General features: G+C 35.7%; 1 protein-coding gene across 2 annotated transcripts; it reads right to left on the reverse strand.

The window, feature by feature from the left end:
• Positions 1-5,338: 5,338 nt before the first annotated feature.
• On the reverse strand, positions 5,339-21,430 carry LOC148841647 (uncharacterized). 2 transcript variants are annotated; one of them, XM_088918012.1, is made up of 7 exons: positions 19,724-21,430; positions 18,145-18,302; positions 15,936-16,150; positions 13,062-13,220; positions 10,507-10,665; positions 7,782-7,881; positions 5,339-6,944 (listed from the first exon to the last, which is right to left on the reverse strand). In XM_088918012.1, the coding sequence occupies exons 1-7, from the start codon at positions 19,815-19,817 to the stop codon at positions 6,906-6,908; spliced, it is 924 nt and encodes a 307-aa protein (XP_088774138.1). In that variant the 5' UTR covers positions 19,818-21,430; the 3' UTR covers positions 5,339-6,905. The 2 variants fall into 2 exon arrangements, with proteins under 2 accessions (XP_088774138.1, XP_088774139.1); XM_088918013.1 differs by having other exon boundaries at positions 6,900-6,944; positions 7,753-7,881; positions 19,724-21,429.
• Between the last annotated feature and the right edge of the window lie 791 nt (positions 21,431-22,221).

The following is a 22,221-nucleotide window of genomic DNA, read 5'->3' on the forward strand; positions in this document are numbered from 1 at the left end:
TTTGGCTTGTCTTAACTTAAGATAGGTTTGTTGCATCACTTTCAGTTTAGGCAGCTAGAGTGCTTTTTTGAGCATTTGCTTCAGTATAATTTGCTTGTGTTATGACTCCAATAGCTCTGTTATCCACACTGACAGTGAGAACCAGATGGTTCATTCTTAGTAGTAATTTTAATTGAAAACTTAATGTGCCTGCCCTTCCATTTTCTTTCAATGTTGGAAGCAGAGATTATGCAAAAGTATTAAAAAGCTGACCTTTTACAAATGCATTTAAGTTTGGTTTATTGACATGGTTAATTGAACCATGAGTAAAAGGCTACATTTCATAGAAAGACGGCCTGACTCATCTACAGTGGAGGATGTTGTTTTTTGTCTCGGGGGGGGAAGACTACTGTGTTTGCTGCTAAAAGGGGTCTCACTTGAACCAGACAAAACCAGTTCCTTAGCAGTACCACTTTGAAACGTTCTAAGCATTTACATTTCTCTTACAAATAAATGAGGTCAGAAGCTCTCACATCTCCATCTAAAAAAAATCCTACCCAAGCCTTATACCATATAAGCACCAGTAAATTTCTTGAAGGTTCCAGATACAGTATAGATTAATTTAGATATGCTCTATAAAAGGAAGAAAAATAAAGGAAGAAACTAATAAATAAACACAAAGTAGATTTTATGTATATGAGTATATGACTATCATTACGTTTTGTCCATAGTTAATATGTACAGTCCTTTGTTTTAAGTTCAATAATTAATTTAAGAGAAATTCTTATAAAGGTTGAAGTTTTGTAGCTTTCTTGAATACCAACAGTATACAGTGTTACAGTCTTTTACACTCTTAACATTAGTGAAAAAATACACGAGAAGAATTTATGCGCAGATATTCTGAACATGAAATGTAAATAGCAAGAAGGTTGCCTGCCTTAGTACATGCTAACAGACATTTCCATTTACTGGAAAACTGTGGGGTATACATTCTTTTAATTGGATACAGATTTGAAAGACATTATTTCAGTGCCAGAGTGCTTGGAGCACATTTTACTTCTGGTGTAAGGGGGACCTCTGCTGGGGTATTCTAATCATGAATTGTTCAAAATCTACTTAAAAGTAACAATTGCTGCTGCACAATTGCAACATGCCAAAAAATATTTAATCGTCTTGTGAAAGGACCTATGCTATTGGGTTTTTTTTCAAACTAAAACACTCATATTTACATACATTTACACAGCAGCCACACTGAAAAACCATGCACGGTAAAGGGTTTTATTTTCCTTCTTTAAATTATTGCTTTAACATAATATCAACTTAACTTGAAATATTCTCATGTAGAAAGAAGCAATGGATTGTCCACTTTAGTCATGTTGCTTGTCACTTTAAGGTTGGGTACAGAAAATCAACTTACAGATAAAACCCTGATTTGAAAAAAAGGCTTGAGTTCCTGAATGCAATATATGGAATACATATAATTGAAGCTTATTCCCAAAGGGAAACATTGTATGCTCTCGGTTTTCTAAATATGTGATTCTGAAAAACTCTAGTGGTAAGACCGTTTCTCCTATTTCTGTTAGTTGATTGAAAATAATTTTTTTCTTAGGATGGTAATAACTCAATGTGATGAAATGATGGTCAGAGATCAATACATTCTAAAAAAACAGTAAAATTGTATATCAAATTGAAACGAACAGAACCTTGTAATTAAATAAATCTTAATTTTCGGTAACAAGTATTATTTCACTTTTATGGCTGTTACAGATATAATGTTAGTTTCTGTCATGCAGAAAAATATTGAAGAGACAGGACTTTAAAAAAATTAGACTGTTACTAGCTATACACTTATACCTTATAAAAAGGCCCATAAGTGATAAATGCTACTATTTTAAACTGAATACAATTACATAATACAGCACTTGGTAGAAGAGTTTAGATTACTTTTAGTGTTTAGTGGAAGTTAAAAATTATTAGTTAAAATGTTCAGTTTCATAGTTTCAAACCATGAGTTTTTATTATGTCTGTTTAACCATATTAGCAAAGCTTAGATAAGAGAATGAATTCTAAGTTCAAGGGTGTGCATACTATTTCCCCATCCAAACATATTCAAGAGATGTTCTTCATTAAAAAGAAAGAAGTGGCATGGTACCTATCTTTAAAAAATATTTAATCTTGTCAAACTATTGAATGAAGAAAGGTATCCATATGCACAATTATTACCACATTTGACAGCTTCGAAATATTTTTTAGATTATCTTCAAATTTTAAGAAAGTATTAGAATTTTTAATCAATTGCTCTAAGAATCAAGAATTGAACCCTAATAGGTTAATGTTACTCTTTTTGCAGTCTCAAGGGTCTCTGTTTACATAGCCTTTGGTTTCACTAGTCTTCATTTGTAAATAAATACACAAATTTGTTTCGTCTCCAGCTCATGGAGTTATGACCTGCAGCCAGTCCACCCCTGAGCTTGAGGTCTAACAGATCTAGTGGTCACTGACTGACTGACCTCTAAGGAAAAACAAAATGTGCTTGAACAGACTTTACAACTCTCCCCTTATGGTTTAGAATTAGGTCAGTGCCTTGTGCTTGTGTGATGTCTGGAAACTATTCTACACAACCAGTTGTAGACCAGTAGTCAGTAAACTAAACTACATATTTGAATACAGTCAATATTCTTACTGAGTTTAACTAACCCCAGATTATAAAATTGGCTAGAAACAAAAAACAGCTTTTCTTGTTTGCTATGTTGAAGAAAATGGATATAAAATGCATACAAATAATTTAATAAATTCCCATGCAAAATAATTGCATTCAGTGGTGAAAGTATCACAAAATATTGTTTGAGAAAAAAGTAAAGGACCAAATACTATAAAATCCTCTAACCTCTCATTTTACATAGCATCTTAGAAAGCTTTGCGTGAAAAATCAAGTTAATTTCCCCACCTACCCTCGTGTCTTCTGAAACCATTGGAAGCCTTTTTATAAACACCACTAAATTCTTTCATAAACCCATTTCCATCTGCAAATAAATTTGACCAAGCTGGATTTCAGTGGTTGACAACAGCATTACAACATTTTTCTTCAGCTGTAAACTGAACCTTTTCTTATAAAGCAGAGTGCAGCCAGTTTATCGCTTTTTATGTCCACTGACTTGTCACTATTAAAAGTTGGAAACTGCAGTGTGTTTAGAGGATATTAGGACAACTGCTTAAACTGTCCCTGGATCCTTATAAGACTTGTAAAATGTCAACATGCAAACCTAATCAGAACCTTCTTTAATCACACTGCTGGTTTTTGAATACAGCAGGCTCATTAATGTTGTGATTAACATTGCTTGATACTAGACAAATAAAATTAAAGTGACATTTTTCTTCAGGATACTGCAAATTAAGATTCATAGTCCTCAAATACTGCAAAAAACATCTACTGGTCATTGTTAAGGCTAAATTACCATTCTGTTTCTGTGAAACTATGTGCAGTGTGGTCTGAAAATACTGAGTTATTAATAATCCCCAAAGTTTCCTTAGCTTGTGTTGAACATGATTGGTAGCAGATGGTTAATTGTGTGCAAATCGGCCCAGCTATCAGAATTCATACCAGTCATACACATTGCATTTCTTTGCTACAGAAATATATAAGAATTTATTTAAATAAACACAAAAATGCTCCTTTAATGAGCCTCTGTAACCACCTTTGCCATGCACAACCTCTAATTATCCCTTCAAAATACTTTCCCTGCATGAGGCAACAAAGTCACCACTGTTCTTTAACTTCTGACACCAGTATTTCCTCCAGTGCCCGTAGATATAATGAATTGTGTGTTTGGAAATCTAAAAAGTATTTTTTTGGAAAAAGTTTTTGAGTTTAGATCTATTAACTTCTGTTTTCATTTTACTGCAAAGTGCTCCAAAGTGGAAAATCATATAATTATATTGGCAGAAATGTAAAAGTACTCTTCATTCATGCTCTGGACTTGCTTTGCAAAAAACACAGAACAGAGTGGTGTCACAATGAATCAATGTGGATTTGAGGTGAAAATAAAGTAATCTTCACAACTGACTTTGCAGGTTATCGTGGTGCACAATCATTTTACTTACTTTTGAGTTATATGCTGCTTTGTTGTGAATAACTGGGAGATAGTTATTTATAAGAATTAGAAGTATCTAATTCTGTATTAGAATTAGAAGAATTGTTTAGTTTTACTTTACCGTTGCTGGTATTATTTTTCATAAGAATTTGTCTCCTTGTATAAAATAATTATGAAGTAACCTTTCTAAGTATTATCCATTTGTAAAGAAAAATATAAACCTTTAAACTGCTGTACATTACTTGGGATTGTTGTCAGTTTGCCAAGATGATATCATAGCTGTGGTATAAGAATCTGTAACTGTTGTGATTATATAAATATCTTACCTCCAAAAGGTATAGTCTATTTACAACACCTGTCACAGATGAGATGCTTGTTTAGTTTAGTTTCAGTTTAGTTTTATGTCCAGTGCTTGACCTGATATTATTGAGTTTAGCTGACCTAGAAGACAGAACTAATAGACAGAAATGCTACAAAAGTTGCTGTGAGTGTAGGGTCTAAGACAAGAATCGATAAAGTTGTGTTTTAAAGATGGAAACCTCTTTTCGTCTGTCTTTTGACACTTAGCCTGCTTCCACTCAAAGTAATGAGTCTCACCTTAAAGTGACCCCAGGTTAATGGCAAACACAAGAATGCTGTTGCCTGACCCATCTGACCAACAACACTCTTTTTCTGAGAGCCAAATCTTAGAACCTACATTTTATGATACAGGGTGTACATATCTAAGTTATGAATAGTTTTTAGAGATGTTACTGGAGTGTAGAAATGAGTAGGCAAACTCTGTATTTTAAATTATCATTCACTAGAAATATAAAATACAATTCCACTTGCCAGGATCAATGAATATTCAATAAATCTAGCAGACATATTATTGCCAAATAAACCTAATTTATTTTGAAAATTATTTTGTGACATATGGAAAATGACAGATTTTATGGCCTGTGAATGAATGTACTCATAATGAAAAAGAAAGGCTAGCTCTCTTTTATTGGCTATAACTACAGTCTAAATCCAAGACCATTTGATTTACTCAATATCATTCTTAGTCATGGTATCAATCTGCTGCTGTTACTCCCTGTTGCTCCTCAGCTATTACTGCTTACATAATATTTATTAACTAAAAAACATCACCAACCCAAACCACATAGCATATTACAAGATTCTGCACCAGCTCATGGCCCAGTAATTATCCAATCTGGTGACAGGGACACTGTACTGTAAGGTCCAGAGTCTAGATGAAAAATTATTATTAGTATTATTATTGTTAACTTTATTTATAACTTTATTTTATATAGTGCCTTTAAAGGTGGCTAATCAAAGCAATTTACAGAATGACAATAACAAAAAATACACAAGATATTTACTATGAAAATACACAATGAAAGAAAAAAATAGATGGGGGTAGAGAATACGGTAGGAGCAAAAGGATATAAAACAGAACCAGTTAAATAAAGTCCCTTCTACAGAAGGTTTTGAGTCTAGATTTGAAAGAGTTTAGGGCAGGTGATTCTCTGATATAATTAAATTGAAGTCCTGACTATATGGTCATTAAAGATCACATGGCATTTTTCAAAAGATAAGGAGTGTGAACTCTACTGTCCTGGTTTTCCCACTCTGAAACTGCACTGCTCTAAATCTGGTGAATCAGTCTCATCAGAATTACCAGGATATTGCAATTCAATAGTGGACAATGTAGTTCACATTCTATATACATATACAGCTCTACAAGATCTTTCAGGATGATATGCACTGTATAAATGTAGGAAGTAACTGCTGTCATTTTCTCAGCCTGGGCACTTATGAAACAACACATCGTGTTCTCACCCACCTATGCATACCCCATCTACAATTAAGGATAAGATACAGTATCTAAATTACATAACGGGATAAAAGTAATACATTTGTACCCCATTTCAGAGAAGATTTGGCATTAAAAAACATCTGACACACACTGTCCCCCACCTGGGAAGGCAAAAGAAAGTGGATAAACTAAATCCAGGTGTAATTTGGGTATCCCTTATAAAGGATAACCTTGATAATAGTATGATCAACTTTTGTATTTGTACCATGCTTTTGTTGTGTTTTTATCATAGTTGTGACGTTATTACTATGTGAGTATCATGTGTTCAGTTTTAATATGCTAGCTAGACTATAAGAAATCCATGATGTGCCATGATAAATATTTTAACAAAATATTCCCATGGTCCAGTGAAGTAATGCTGAAACCACAGGAAATCATCACTAAACCCATGGTAGAAATGCAACTATACTGGGGTGAATCTTCCAAGGTAAAACAGAGAATGGAATTCAATACTTATTTTGTTCAACTTTCTAATCTAACAGTTCACTTGGAATCACTGCCAAATTTCTTGAATCCTGAAATGTTAATGTAACAATGAAAACATTTGTACTGTCCATATTGAATTAAGTAATGTTTATGTAGATTTTTCTAAGTGACTTTTCCCCATAATTCTTTTTAACACTGAGGGAAAGAAAATAAGTGGTTACTTCTTTGTCTGAGAGTCTGATCTAATGTCTGTCTTGCACATTAAACATTTTCCACCTTATTAATGTGGTTAAAAATAGTTTTGGTCAGCTAGTCAAAATAAACATCATCCCCACACTTGAGAAAGTACCACATTTGTTGCTTTGATTTTAAAAACCTCTGAAAAGAAAGACAATTAGATACAGATGTATTTCAAAGCAGGTAAACAACAACCAAACACAAACTAAGATGCAAAGGTTTTGAATTTCGTCGTCAGTCTGACCTAAGACATTGCCCAAAGGTATGTGTAAATCTCCCAGTAGAAAGAAGGAACTTCAGCTAAAATGTCTTCAGGGAGGTTTTTGATGTCCATCGATTGCATTTGTCTCCTGGTGGAAAAAATAAAAAAAGGAAACTCTAGGTCACAAGGTGTGACTATTATCCAGAAAAGCCACAAGTAATTTATAATATAAGAGGGCAGGACCAGTTGTGGTTCCTGATGCAATCATTAACCATTATGGAACTTTACCAGCTTAATATTCACTATAGTGAAAGTTAGAATAATAAATGAAATATGGAGATAATATATTGGTATTACAAAAAAACAAAATCTTCCACTTGGAAATGATGGCTACATTTTCATATTTTTGCCACTGCAGCTGGAAAATTCTCTTTTGTGTTTATAAAACAGACTTGAGGGAAATGCAATATTATATTATTTAACAAACAATTCTGATTTCTTTTTGGTTCTGAAATTTAGTTGGTAAGTTTTCTAATATGTTCTTTTTTTCTTAGTACTTAGTTGCTTATTTCTTTTGTTTCTAACTAGACTGTTATTGGAATCCCAGTTCTCTGAAGTGAAGGTTTAAGGAGGAAGATATCTTGCTTGTACGTTTTTGAAATTATATATCTCTCTCTTAAACTCTGAGACACTTGAATAATATTATCTTTCAGACCTTCTAATAGAATTGTTTTGAAGTACCAGTATGGAGTAGTACTTAGGGTTCCAAATTAAGCACCCGTGTGTACCAAACTTTGTAACTGGAAGACTGTGGCTTCAAAGTCTCTGAAGGGGAATGCTATTTTACCCTTGTGCCCCTTCAACACAAACCTCTTTAACAAACAATGACTGCAGTAAAGTAGCTCTTTATCTGCACTGTGCTCTGCAGTAATGTTAGTTGTTCAAACATTTCTTACTTTAAATCCATACAGAATTATCAACTAACTTGAAGAGGCGTAACATTTTTACAAAGGTCTCCTGTCCTGTTCCATTTGTTTATTTCAGCTTGCCCTTCTGCCAGTAGGACTGGATCCACCACAGGGAGCCTGTAGAAGGCAAATGAAAACACACAACATGGTTCACAAGGATTGTAAAAAATTGTTTTTGTACCTTCTTGGCTAAGACATGTTTGGTTAGGCCACGATAAAAAGGAAAACAAAGAAGCTTTCTTGTTTTCTCTCCAATGGCCTCTCTTTTAATCTTTTTACACATGGATGCACCTGACATTAAATTTATGTTGTGGTAAGAGGAGAGGCTTTACAAAGGAAATCTATATTGGTCCTTCAATGTACCAAATATCATCAGCATTTTTCTGTTATTTTATGTCTTGCTTATTGTACATCTTATTTTCAGAGGTAGACTTACCTATGTGGTAGTCTGGGCAATTAGGCGGGACCCTGAGCTGGGTGGAGGAGAGAGGGGTGTTGTCTGGATGGGACTGATTATAATATAGTATATGTCCTAATGAAGTATCCAATAATATGACAATTCTGATGTTTTCACCTATTTCAATTTTCTTTGATAGCAAAATATTCCAACAACAACTATTTCCAGATGTCTACCTACCCTTCGCAATTGAGCTATTCCAAAGTGCTCATATAGGTGGTATTTTTTTATTAACTCCCACATGTGATTAATCTAGGTCGTGCTGTTACTCCATGTTCCAAAAATGAGACTCACTCGTCCTCAATCTCACTAACATTATATAATAGTGAAACCTGGCAATATTAGCTGAGAGCAATGAAATGAAATTATCCAAGTGGGGTAGACAAATGCAAGAAAAATAAAAAGAGGAGAAGAAAGTACATGAAAGTTTAGTTATTCCTTTCTTCAAAAGTAAAATTAGAATGAAGCAACAGTGCCAGCAGCATTACAGCAGTCAGCTGAAACCACTGGTGGCAAGCAGAATGCTACAGTAACATTAGCTCTGCAGTTACAGAGGCCCTCAGAGGAAGAAGGACCATCAGCGACAAACCCCAGCCTCACTCTTCCTACTGAGGGTACTCTGCAGCAGAAGCATCTGCTGAAACCATCAGCAGCAAAACTGTCACTAAAGAGGGAGAGGGACTATCATTCAACAGATTCAAGGCTCACAGATGGTTTTATGCCTGCCGTGGGTGACACTGCTGCAGCAATGGGCACATCTGGATCTCCTCAGCCACTTGCTGTAAATTGCACTCAGATATTCTCAGACCACCAGGCACTTTGGCCTCAAAACCTCAAAAGTGACCAACAATGTTGTGACATTGTTAGATGAGCGCCAGTCCAGATTCCACATGTAGATTTCCCTCACAGCGATGACCTGGTTCAACCCAGATTTACCAGAAACTATTACCATGAAAAATGGTGAGAAAATCCCTTGGACAAGGCCAGTGTATTCTCAGTCTACTGATTCAGTGCTCTGTATTTGCTGTAGACGTTTGTGGAAAAGAGAGTATGCTTCTCCAGCCATCTGTTTGATGACTATATACGTTTGTTCCAGAGTTCACATAAAAAACACACAGAGCTGGTGCCATCTACAGACTAGATTAAACACAGGCACAGCAATTGACAGACAAGCCAGGAAATGTTAATGCTTGAACAGAGATACTGGAAATCCATCTTGACTTGTTGTCCTTATGTGTCATTTAGCTGAATGCAATCAAGTCTCCGATGTCTTTCATGTCTTCCAATGACATTCAGAAAAGGTTCATGACTCACATAATGGAAACCCTCAGGCAGATTAGACTAATAGCCAAGTCATGTGCAAGCATGTGAGTAAAAAGACAAACACACCATTACAGATAATTATTTGTGTAAAGAAAACACTGCACTTATTAGAGAGAATTACACATACATAGAAAATGTGCTAGGCCTTTATGCCATCTTATACATTGCCTTGAGACTTCTCCTGACCATCCCAGTGACTTTTTCCTAAGGATAGAGAAGCTGTTCCTGTTTAAAACTAATCAAAACTCTTACGAGATCAACAATGTCACAAAAACAGCATCATTTCTACCTTACCTAGGTCTTTCCAAGTGATAGCTAGAGTATGATATTTTTCAATCCCAATATAGATCCCTCACACTGAGATGTCAAATGAATCTAGAGTCATTACATTGTTTTCATAACATTCAGTTTCTTTTTTATAGTAGTAGATTTATATTTTCTGTAAATAGAATGAAATCATAACAAACTGCTGTACTTTAGTGAAAAGACATGCATTGTGAAAAGTGGGTACTTTATTCTTAAAGGTGGTCTGAGGGGCTTCATCCTTGATTTCTGCCCAGAGCTCCAGAACCACTAAGACAGCTCCTGTTTACTATACGCATCTTGTAATATGTATTCTGCATGACTTGACATCGTTGTCCTGTCTTCTTAGACTGTTTGCAATGATATTAATTTCTTATACCAATTGTGTGTAGTTCTTTCATCTTAAAAGATCCCAAAGGTTTTAAAGGTCTATCAGTCAAACTAGCCAAGTCTTGGAACCTCACTAGTTGCCCTCCCTGTGGGTTGATCCTAATGACAACTTAAATTAGAAATCAGCTGATTTATAAGTGATGTTTTTCTCTTGATGCTTGGCATACATAGAAAAATACCAGATACAGGCTTAGAGAGGTTCATTTTATAAAAGGTTCATGACCCATTTCAGATATTTAAGAATCTCCACTCAAGAGTATTATTCTTACCTGTCACAATGTTGATTGGCTGTCTCAGCTGCAGTGGATGCAAAGGCTTTGTATTTTGTGTTTTCTTGCATAATCCTTCTGAATTGCTGCAGCTGCTTTTCCATAGTGTTGATCTTTCCCCATAAGGCATCCTTCTCTTCTGACATATAATCCTTAAACCTTAATGTAGTTAATAATTGGCAAAATAAATGTTAATTTTCATGCTGAAAAGTAGAAAGACAAAGCACAAAATTCCAGCTGTTGAGCCTTTTTCAGGTTTGAGTGAGAGAACGTAATGTCAAAGATAGGCAAAATGCAAGTAATAAGTAAAAACTAAATTCTAAAAATTGTTATGTAGTTGCTTTTCCTCTGAATTTTAAGTTTGTAGAGCTAAGATATTCTGAAACATCTTTAATTTTTCCAAGCTCAATAGGGTAAATGTCCTTCTTTTGTTCGTAACTTTATATAAGGTCATGTAACATTATATTACTGTATTTGTTTACCCAATGTCATTTATATGGTCATTGAGTGTATGTACAAGGAACAATCATGAGGGTTCAAAAATTTTACAAAATGGTAAAGAGCCTAGCAAAAATTGGATGAATAACACGTACCACACAATCAAAAGAAGTAATTAAAATCAAAACAGTATGTGGATTGCATGGATACACAGTAGTAATGTAAACACCCTGTAGGCATGTATACTTTGTTTACCCTAAATGCAATTACCAAGTTACATAACCAATTTGAGAATTAAAAACATTAGTGCAATACAGTGTAGCTGAAGACTGTAGCTGACAGTTGAGAGATCACAGGTGCTGTGTAAACAAATGACTCTTTCATAGGCACCAAAAGGGAATGAACTGTTTTGATTACTGTGGGTAGCTCATTTCACTACTGAGGGGATAATTGTCAGGGAGCACACAAATTCTGGAAGAGGAGAAGTGGAGAAGGAGGGAGTGGGTCTTGACATGACACTGAAACTAGGCGGGAGCAGAGTAGCTGAGATAGTGGTAGACAAGAACTAGGGTTTGAATCAGTAGCAAAAGGGAGTCAGTATAGGGACAGAAGTAATGGAAGAAAGTGAGGAAGACAAGACAAGCTGCAGAGTTGGTGAGTGGGTAAAGTCCACTGACAGAGAGTCCTGACACAAAGGAATTACAATAGTTTATGCAGGAGAATAGAATAGCCAAGGTCTAGAATAGGAGCTGTGTGGAGTAATGGTAGAGTAAGGAAGTACCAGATTCTGAGAAAAGTTCACAGGAAAAAATTGGAACAGCTGCAAAAAGCCAGGGCCCAAAATGTATTTTTGGAGTGTCATAGAAGGGTGACACTAAGACCACCAAGAGGGAAATAGGGAGGTGGTGGAGTTAAGAGGAAAAGAGATGGAGTGGTCCCAATGTGGGGAAGAAAGGTCAGACTTTGAGAGGCTGAGTTTAAAATGATAAGATTGTGTCCAGAAGGAGATGGCTAAGAGGTAAAAATTTGGAAGGAAACATGAGAATTTGTGACAAGAAACTAGATAAATATTTGAGCATTATCATCATAAAAATTATATGAAAGCTCATAAGTGGAGATAAGAGCACCTAGGGAGAAAGAATAAGGAGAAGAATGAAAGCATAACACAGCACAGCTGTGTAACACAGCAGGAGGATCACAAGGTGTGAGCAGAGTCAGAACTCTTAGGTTGATCAGTGCTGAAAGGAGAATGAAGTGATCCACAACTTTATGGAGAGGGGGATAGCACAAGCTGAGAGAAAAATAAATAGTAACACAGTGGAAAGCAGTCTCTGTCAAGAGTGCCAAACATAAGCCACAGTGTAGAAAGTGAAACAGCAAGTGCTTCAAGAAGAAAATGACATGTAAGCCACACAAGATTTTTATAGAGAAAGAGCAGAGTGGAGATAAGACAATAGTTCAAAGTATGAAGGATGGTTTGTATAATAAGAAAAAACCTTTTTGTTCTTTTATGAAACCCTTTTATATTAATAATAAAAATGTCAGTATTCATCTGTTATCTCTATTTAGTATTCACTAACATTATAGGACACTTTCTGAATTACACAACACAGACGAATACAGTATAGCCTTTAGATGACAATGTAAATAATAGCTTTGTATAATAATAATAATAATAATAGCAAAATCTTTGTCTTTGTTTTGCTACTTAGAAACTACTGGTCATTGCCACAAATGTGCCATTCAATACTGCCCTCTACAGAGATTTCAATCTCGAGCACCTTTTTTCCCCCCTCTTTGTTCAGAAGAGTTCAGTAGCATAATCCTACACACATTTTTCCATATCAGCACTGCTTTTAGGATTCACAGTGTAAATCATTGCAAGTTTTTGTGGTGGCATATGTAATATACAGGTATTGCACTGCATAACTTTTCTACTTTACCTGTAAGTTTAACATTGGTGATTATATTTTCTGAATCACACATACATATAAGTTGCCTTGGACAAAGGTATTAAGAAAATGAGTGATAACGATAATAAAACAAGGGACCACCTCTTCAGGAACAAACAATGATAAACCTCCATGTAGGAATTAGTTCTTTCTCTATAGCTGTACCTCTTCACACAGTGCATCCAGGTCTTCTGCTGCTCACAGAACGACTCGAACTGAATCACTGTCACCTGCAGTTTTTTCAGACTCCCCTGGTTCTTTTCTCTCATCTGCTTCAGAATTTCTGCATGAAGACTTCTCTCCTCATCCAGCTCCTGGATTTTACTGTAAATAGAAAAAAGTTGAAAGTCCAAGGTGTTTCTGAGAGGTGAAAACCCAGTTGTTGAAACTGCTCATATTAAATATCGTAATACTCCACAGTTGTCATTTCAGAGTACTGTACTGCCATTGTACTGATTAATCGATCTGCCTTTCTGTTTTGCTGTTCTGTTTTGAGTTGATAACTGGGAAGACTCATTATTTTTGTATGTATATAGTATAAAACAGTTGAACCTAATATTGCTAGAACTCCTCAAATCCTGCATTCCTAAAAAGACAAATGCCAGCAGATGTTTAGGCCGCATCTTGAAATCTTTCATACGTTTCTAACAAACTAAGAAAAAAATTGGAAAACAACTGTGCAATCACTAATTCAACACTTTAAACCCTTGTTTCATCTGATCAATTTGGGATTAACACAATTTATTTTCTATATGAAAGGTATCAACTTAAGGCATGGAAAGGACATAGAAAGGAGCTTATATTTATAATGAGTACTAGAGAATTTTTAGTCTTCATTTTGTGCAATAATTTTTTTTTTTCATGTTTAGGAAGCACCATGCTAATGTTTTTAAAGCCATAAAACTCTTTTTGCTGTGTATCAAAACCTAGTTTATAACATCTACACACATGATGCAAATCGGAGCTGATACGATTAATAAGTTTTTCTGTACTGTATTACAGTAAGTGCTGTGATGTCAATTAGGATGAATGGTAGCTTTCGCTCAAGAAGATGCAATGGGTCACTTTTCCCACAAGGGGGGATATACTCAGTTTACAAAAACACTGCACTCGCTTGTTCGATTCTTAACCAAGCACTGGGTTCAAAAGGTTTATCAACACATTCATGATGGTTTTACAAACAGGGAAACAAACGAAAGGGGAAGGGTTGCATTCAAATTTCTGTTCAGTTTCATGACTTATGTTTTATGATACCCAGAAACCTCTGTGTATCTCACAGTAAATTGAAGTGTGACATCCCTGTAAATGCAGGATTATTTAAATTCTTGCCATGTTACTGTAGAATGGCACCAGAATTCAAGAACCTAAAAAGTAAAACAAACGAACTTCGGTCGTTTTAATTTTATGTAGTATTGTTTTCACATTGGTTTCTATGTCTAACAGAATATGACTATGCTGTGAAAGAAAGAGCAGTGATCAGATATCCTCTGAATATTTTCATCGGTTTTAGAACTGTCAAAATTAACCTGGGAGAAGGCTAGTGGTAGTGTTTCCTGTCCTTTCACACTTTCTCATAATCTGCAATGTTTTGTAAAAATAATATTCTAACAGATATTGAATATTACCAAGGAAAAGTTGCTGTTAAATTTATTTACTGAAAGTCGAATTCCCCTCTTGGATGAAGTGGTAAAGTATAATTATATTTAAAAATATAATATAAAAAAATGCCTTTCACCTAGAGAATTCATCATTAATCACTCTTTCAGCAAAGTTTTAAAAATTAAACTTTGTGTTGTCTCTACAATGTAAGATTCCTGGAAAGAACAAAGCTCTGCAATGATCTCCAGGACCAGCAGTTTCTGTAACTGAACAACAAACTCCATTGTTTTAGTCAATCCTTGTTTCTGAAAGACAGATGTTTCTTAATCAACAGAAATGTTGGATCTATTACATTATAGTATATCCACTGAATGTTGTAAATCAAAGAGGACATAAGCCAAAGGAACATAAAAAAGAACAAGACATGTTAACAAGAAATGTGAACAAGAAATTATATTGTTAAACCCGCTATGCTTGTAGATGGCTACCATCTGATTATTGCAAGAGCATCACTAGGCCATATATTATATTGAATGTTTATAAAGGATCTGATTTCACAACATTTCAAGGTGGTTTATTCAGATGTGACAACTCTTTGTGTAAAAAAGATATCTGTTATTTCTATGAGTCCATTACCAGAAATCTTTTTGTCCTGATGAAGTCGGTGGGTTGGCGAAATCTGTTCCCAAAGGATGAGATACAAAGTGAAACTGAAAGAACATGCCAGCTTTTCCCCTGTACAAGAAGCCAGTACATCCTACAGTATCTCTTATTTTAGGTCCTTAATGGACCTTGGGCGGAGCGGTGGCACTATGGCTAAGGATCTGTGCCTGAAGCTGGAAGGTTGCTGGTTCAAATCCCATGGCTGGTAGAGGAATCCTACTCTGTTGGGCCCCTGTGCAAGGCCCTTAACCCCAACTGCTCCAGGGGTGCTGTATAAATGGCTGACCCTGTGCTCTGACCCTAAGCTTCTCTCTCCCCATCTGTGTGTCTCATAGAGGGAAAGCTGGGGTATGTGAAAAGACAAATTCCTAATGCAAGAAATTGTATATGGCTAAAAAAGTGATCTTCTTAATCTACATGCTACAGAATTCTTTCAACTTTGAAGCACACCTCCCACTGCACTCCCTACTCCGCGGCACATCTGCTAATCAGGTCTGCTATTTAAGATCCCCACACGTTCGCGGATGTTGTTCAAGCTTAGAACCAGAGCATTTACGAGACAGCTACAAAAGGATTATTTTTTTCTTTCATATACATTCCTCTTGTATAAAGAAGAACGATCGCCCTTCCAGACAACTACACACCGGCACACCGCTCACTCCCTGACCAAGAATAAGAGGTACTCTGCCGGTGTTCAGGCAGTACCCTTTCGAACCTACACTATTACACTGGATATGGATTTCAGCCTGCTTGTAGACCTGTGGTGTCATGACGTACCTGTTGAGCTCTGCCTGCAGTTGCTCTGCTTGTCTGGTTCTTTCCTGATTTTGCTGTTGCATCTCCTCCAACAGGTTCTGAAGTTGGGTCTCAGAGCCCTGGAGCTGATGCAGGTCAGTGAACACCTTCTCCAGCTCCTGCCCAAGCTCATGGGAGTTCTTGGCACTCTCTTTTGCCAATGTCTGCAGTTGCTGCTGCAGAAAATCAGCCAACCCCTAGGCATATATACAACAGACAGCATTAACTGACAGAGTAATAACCACTGGGCACAGGCCAATGGGGCCCATGTGCCAAATAGACTGTATTTTACAGTGTCCTGAATCTATTTTTAGAGCCACTGCAAAGTCAGAATTGAAAAACATAAATCTACTGTTTATTTTCTCAGCCAAATACAGAAGGGTCTCAAAATTCGCTTATACACAATTCTGTCTGGCCGACAGGGTCTTGGATGGAAAAACAGAAGAGCGGGATGAAAATGCGCCAAAAATGTTTAAACTCAACTCTCAAATTAACCTCCCAAAAGACTAGGATTGTGAGACAAATCTAGCTAGACAGCGAGCCTGTCCCTGTCCCCTGCCCAATTACCCACTACCCAGCAACCACAACTCATCGTGGTCTTGTTTTTGTATTGTAGGCAACACTCACAGTTCCATGTCGGCGGGATAGGGAATGAGAGACTGGATATGAGTTTACAGACTCCCTAACAGTTTTATTTAGTGGTGAGTGCTAATCATGGAGGCAGAGGGAGAAAGCACAAACAGTTGTTGGAAGCCGATGAGGAATTCATATTGTTATCATTTTGTCTGATTACTATAGGTTTGTTTGTTTTTTCCATTGTTTGTCTTTAATGATCAATGCTGTTTTAATTAACATAAAGCCAATTCATTAGTACTTTAATTATCATGTAAGAGAGGGTTACTTTAGTACATTATGCATCGATACAGGGGTGGACATGGTTATTTGCAAATTTAATTATTCACGATGGTTCTCTGCACTAAACCCTCACAGATGTCAAGACCCTACCATACAGGAAAGAAGTACATGGTGGGGAGAACCAGAGGTCTACATTTAGCCACTTTGAGAAATATGGCTAGAAAAGGCTCCATGGACAAACGTTGTGTTTTCCATCTTCTCTTTTCAGCATGGAATAAACCTATTACTAGTTTCTATTGTTTCTAAGACAAGATTACTTTATCAAAATGTTTTACATAGAATTTTTCTTCTCCCTGTGAATTGATATCAGGTCATTTTTAACTATAAAGATGAGACACAAGGACGTCAAAGAGAAACTAGGAAATGTAATGAGGCTTTAACAGAATGTACATGATGTGCAGATGTAAGTTCCAGTAAGTGAATGAGAAACCCAAGTACCAGGCCAGTGGATTTTTGGTAAAAGGAAAACTACTCATTTACTAGATGTCGAAAATGGTCCCACGCTTTCTGCATTGCAAGGACTGTAATGGCCACTAATCTTTCACTAGAGGCCGCCAAAGGTAGTTGCGTCACGTGTAGTCTTCACCCGAAGAAGGCTCCACAGCCAAAAAATTGTGATTCTTTTCTTCTCTTTTTGGCATGAAACAAACCTTTACCTTTTCCTTGAATACTGATATGTTTGGTTATATAAAGTGCTTTAAGAGTATTAGTGAGTATTGTGTTTTAGGAACCTTAGGGTGGGCAAACTGCTACAAACGTTTGAAGAGCACATCTTTTGAGTATATGACCCGCTATTAAATCAGCACAAATTCTCCTGCACTGTCAAGTGTTGTTCTAATGTTATTTTTATGTGCTCAAATCCATGATGCATCTTCAAAGACTGATTCTGTTGTAGATTCTTTTAGTGAGAATGAGGCCATTTTGGGAAGAAGAGTTGCAGACCTGGCTCTCTGTGGTCATTAAAAATCTCAGTGTATTTCTCAAAAAGAGTAGGGGTGTTACCCCGGCATCTTGGCCAAATTTCCCATTGACCTTTTCCAATTCATGGTCTCCTAATAATTCCCATCTATGATTTGGCTTCCTCTCTCTGTTCTCTTCCCTACTATTAGCTGATGTGTGGTGAGCATACTGGCGCACTCTGGCTGCTGTCACATCATCCTGGTGAGTGCATAAGTACTTAAGTATAAGGAATTATTATTATTATTATTATTATTATTATTATTATTATCATCATCATCATCATTACATGCAATTATCAAGCTTTGAATACAAGTACCTTTTCATGCTGGGTTTCTCTAAGAAGCTGGTCATGTTTCAGCTGTAGTGCCATATTGATTTGTTCCTGTAGAAAGAGCTGCATGGAGAGTGCGTTGACATCCATTCTCAGGCTCCTTGCCTGTTCTCTGGCCACCAAACATTCCCTCTTAAGGATTGCTACACCAAAGCAACCCCAATTAATCATTTCAGAATGATAATAGAACAAACTACTTAGTTATTAAGCAGTATTGGGCTTATCTGTATTTCAAGCCAGTATTCAATAGCTGTCTTAAAAGGACCTGTACCCTGAATTGAGATATCAAAATATAAGTTTCTATATCTAGCTCATACTGTATATACTGTACCTCATATATCTGTGCACTGTGTTTGACAATAAACTTAAATTCATTTAGAATACCGATGCCACTGTCAAGAAAAGCCAGTAATGCTTATATATTTTGAGAAATATATAATTTCCAAATATAACATTTGGAGTCAAAAAAGTATTGTGGCAACTTTTTATTGTGACAAGTATAAATAGTTTTATTTATAGATAGTTTTATCACTATCTATTAGGTAGAGCCCCTTCTACTCATTTTTATGGTCCCTTTGCAATTATTTATATACATTTGTTCATAGTAATGTTTTGTTTCAAATGTGTTGTGCACTGCACCACTTGCTCCATAAATTGCCCCCTTGGGGATGAATAAAGTAGTGAATAATCTATCATTTACAGTAAGATAGTCAATAAAGGTAATTTGATAATTATTTAGTACTACTTTCATCATAGCACTTTTTTAATGTTGTTTAGTGATATTATATAAGATCTAATTATACAGTATAAATATCTAACTAAAACTGAACACATTATGGCAACAACATTTGACTAAGTGTAGCTCTCCGTGGGTGTGCATTTACTTATTCATTCGAGCTTTATTCATTATTCACAATAACACAATTATCTGTGTATCCCTAAAGCATTATCAAATGCATAACAGAACCTTTCATGACAGATTGTAAACCATCACAAACAGTAAACTGTATTATTATTAATTAGGAACAAGTAATAGGTTTATTCCATGCTGAAAAAAAGAAGAAAGAGAACACAACGTTTCGGCCGTGGAGCCTTCTTCAGGTGTGAGCACCTGAAGAAGGCTCCACGGCCGAAACGTTGTGTTCTCTTTCTTCTTTTTTTCAGCATGGAATAAACCTATTACTTGTTCCTTTGCAGCCTACGCATGCTGACGCAGCTACCCACCTGAATTATTATTAATTAGGTGTTTGGGTAATATACTGTATATGAATATGTGCTTCACAGTTCTTTTCAGTATTATGTAATATTAAAAATAAAAAAAGTAATGTTTCCCAGATTATTTTTAAAGCACATTTCAAACTACACACTATCACTTGCTACCAAAATACCTGTGCACGTAGCATTAGAAGTTACATAAATTGATCAAACTAATTTTAGATAGTCCACAAATAATTTTTTTTAGTTTATTTTTCATAATGTTAACCACATAGACACAGTGTATCTGGAAACACCATAATACCACAACTTTCTCAACCTAAGCTTTTACTCTTAAGGAAAGACTCACCTTTCTCTCCTTCAAGAGCATTACATTTTTCTGTAAGAAGCTGAATTTGATCACGAAGTTCAAAATCCTCTCGTGGCATCAGAAATCTCTTCATTCTTTACTCTGTCCTTAACCTGTGTTGTGCCCCATTTACGTTAAGCTTGCATCTGTAAAAATGAAAAGAATTTAATGCTTTCATTACTTGCCCAAAGGTACATTGCCACCCACCCCCTGAAATCCACACCTTCATTCTTTTAGAACAGTGTATAGTCACACATTAAAAGGTTTTCAGTATGTAATCATTTATTGTTTATATACAGTTATAAAAATGTTTATTTAAATAAAAAAAGTTTTCCTGTTACAATAGTGGTAAGGTACTCCTACACAGAAATGTTGTAAGAGATAAATATAACCTTACCATAACAATTAATCAAGAGAATATTATAAAACAAATATGAATTTATTCACAAAAGAAATGTGACACTCAGATCTAATGGATGTAATCAAATATTTTGAACATAAATATCTAAATCTAAATATCTATCTATCTTGTGATCAAAATCCCAAATGGTGTGAACGAAATAATACAAATATTGTGTGGTCTCTCAGTGTCCCAGTGAACAATTGTCACTTCAACACTGGTTTTCAGAAACTGAAAAACTGTTGGATCGAAGATTTTGGCAATGTACCACTGAGCATAAATCAATCCACACTAAAGGCTTTGTTGTGTTAAAAGTGGTTGCTTCCTACATTGTCAGAAATCCACTAACCCTACCTATTGAGTTGAGCAATGCAGAAATCAACACAATGCTCATTAAAATGTCTCAATGTACAATGTCCATCAAGTGCAAAACAACACACATCATTAAATAAAACACTGCACAACCCTCTTCTTCAACTTCAGACATCTTCTGGCCCACAGAAGACTTTATGTGCTACAGCCACTGTAATCTGAAAATGATTCAGAATGATGTGATCTCATTCACTAGGCAACATCTCTCACAGATAGGCCACCTTAAATCATGCTGATAGCAATCAGGTGATTTTCTTTACTCAGGTGGGACATGGAGATATGTTTTGTTTTCTTTTGCATTTATTAAAATCATGTCTCTTTAAATGTGTATTATTGCAGTATTAACTAAGAAGCCAGACACTGAGCACCTGGCATTTTAATAAATCATGTCATAAGAACAGAATCTGTTTCAGATCAGGATCAGTATTGTTCAAATTATGTATGTTTGTAATCAGCTAGTGATGTAAAGCTTAAATTGTTGCTTTCTTTGTACATCAGGATACTTTACACTGTATATGCACACACAAAGGAAGACTAGCTAGGATGTATATATACTTATGACTGTATACCTTCAATAATGTATTTGCAAATACCACTTACTGTATGTTTGTATATTTAAAATATTTGTTTCTAAACATTAAATACATTATTTAAATGAACTACCCAGTTTTGTTGTATTGGACGAAAAATGAAATACGTTTTGCATTTTATGTATTTACATGTTTTGCTAACTTTGTCATTTGCAAAAAAAGTTATATTGACTTCTATATGTAATTTGCTAAAAAAGCTATTGACCATTTTAAAAGTACAGAATCTCACAGAGGGTCTCTTGGGTGGAATGTGTAAAAATAAGCATAGCAGTAAAGTACAAGAATCTTTGAACCTTCAGGCTATCCTAATAATAACAAGGGGCTAACTGGTGAATGCCTTCTCCAGTGTAGAGCAAGTTAGAGCTAGCAAAGCAGTACATGTTATTCCTTATTAGAAGATAGGTGAACCACACTTCAGCCATTTATTTTAAGGAATTGCAAGTAAGCTTTAGTAAGCAAGTAAGCTTGTTCTCTTCTTTCATTCTTCTCTTCAACACTTCACTAAACACTTCACATATGTCTCTATAAAATCTTGTGAGTTTGTCTCCTTATTGTACCCCCAGAATCTCTGACCTTTGCAAGCTCTTCAAAACCAAATCTTCATATTCTTCTATGTCTTCACATCCCTCTGACAGATCTTTACTTCAGGGCAATGAACCCATGAAGAGGTAAATTGCAGGAGGGGACCAGTTGCATGTAGGTCTTCTGTCCCCACTCACCTTTTACAAATGGATAGTCCTGATCTTCCTTCCCTTTTCCTTTCACCTCACCTTAACATCTCTCTGCTTTCAGCAGGGTTATCCATACAATTTATCACTCAACTTGTGTTGCCTCCATTCTTTTCCATTTTAATTGCTCTTAATCACTACTGTCTTTGACACTGTAAATCACTCTACTCTGTTGTCAACACAGTGAAAAAGGAATTTCTGTCACTATTCTCAACCGGTTGTCTTTTTTCCTTGCTGGCCATAGGCCCACTTTCTGATCCTTAATCTCTTCACTTGTATCTCCTATGGTCCCCCTATGGGCCCACTACTGTTCTCCTTTTACACTTGTTCCACAGCTCTTTTCATCTACATTCCATTATTTTTTGCATCATTATTCAGCTGAAGAAAATTGTCCTCTTCCCATCCTGT

The sequence above is a fragment of the Atractosteus spatula genome, chromosome 1 (assembly GCF_055471065.1).
Source record: "Atractosteus spatula isolate fAtrSpa1 chromosome 1, fAtrSpa1.hap1, whole genome shotgun sequence".
Taxonomy (NCBI): Eukaryota; Metazoa; Chordata; class Actinopteri; order Semionotiformes; family Lepisosteidae; genus Atractosteus; species Atractosteus spatula.

Bases quoted from the DNA above. Each gene is read 5' to 3' on its own strand.
- LOC148841647 (XM_088918012.1), bottom strand. From the start codon at position 19,817: ATGAAGAGATTTCTGATGCCACGAGAGGATTTTGAACTTCGTGATCAA. The intron at 18,303-19,723 runs GTGAGTCTTTCC...GCTTTGGTGTAG, and splicing joins TGCTCTTGAAGGAGAGAAAG to CAATCCTTAAGAGGGAATGT. The intron at 6,945-7,781 runs GTTAGTTGATAA...TTTTTCCACCAG, and splicing joins AAAATGTTACGCCTCTTCAA to GAGACAAATGCAATCGATGG.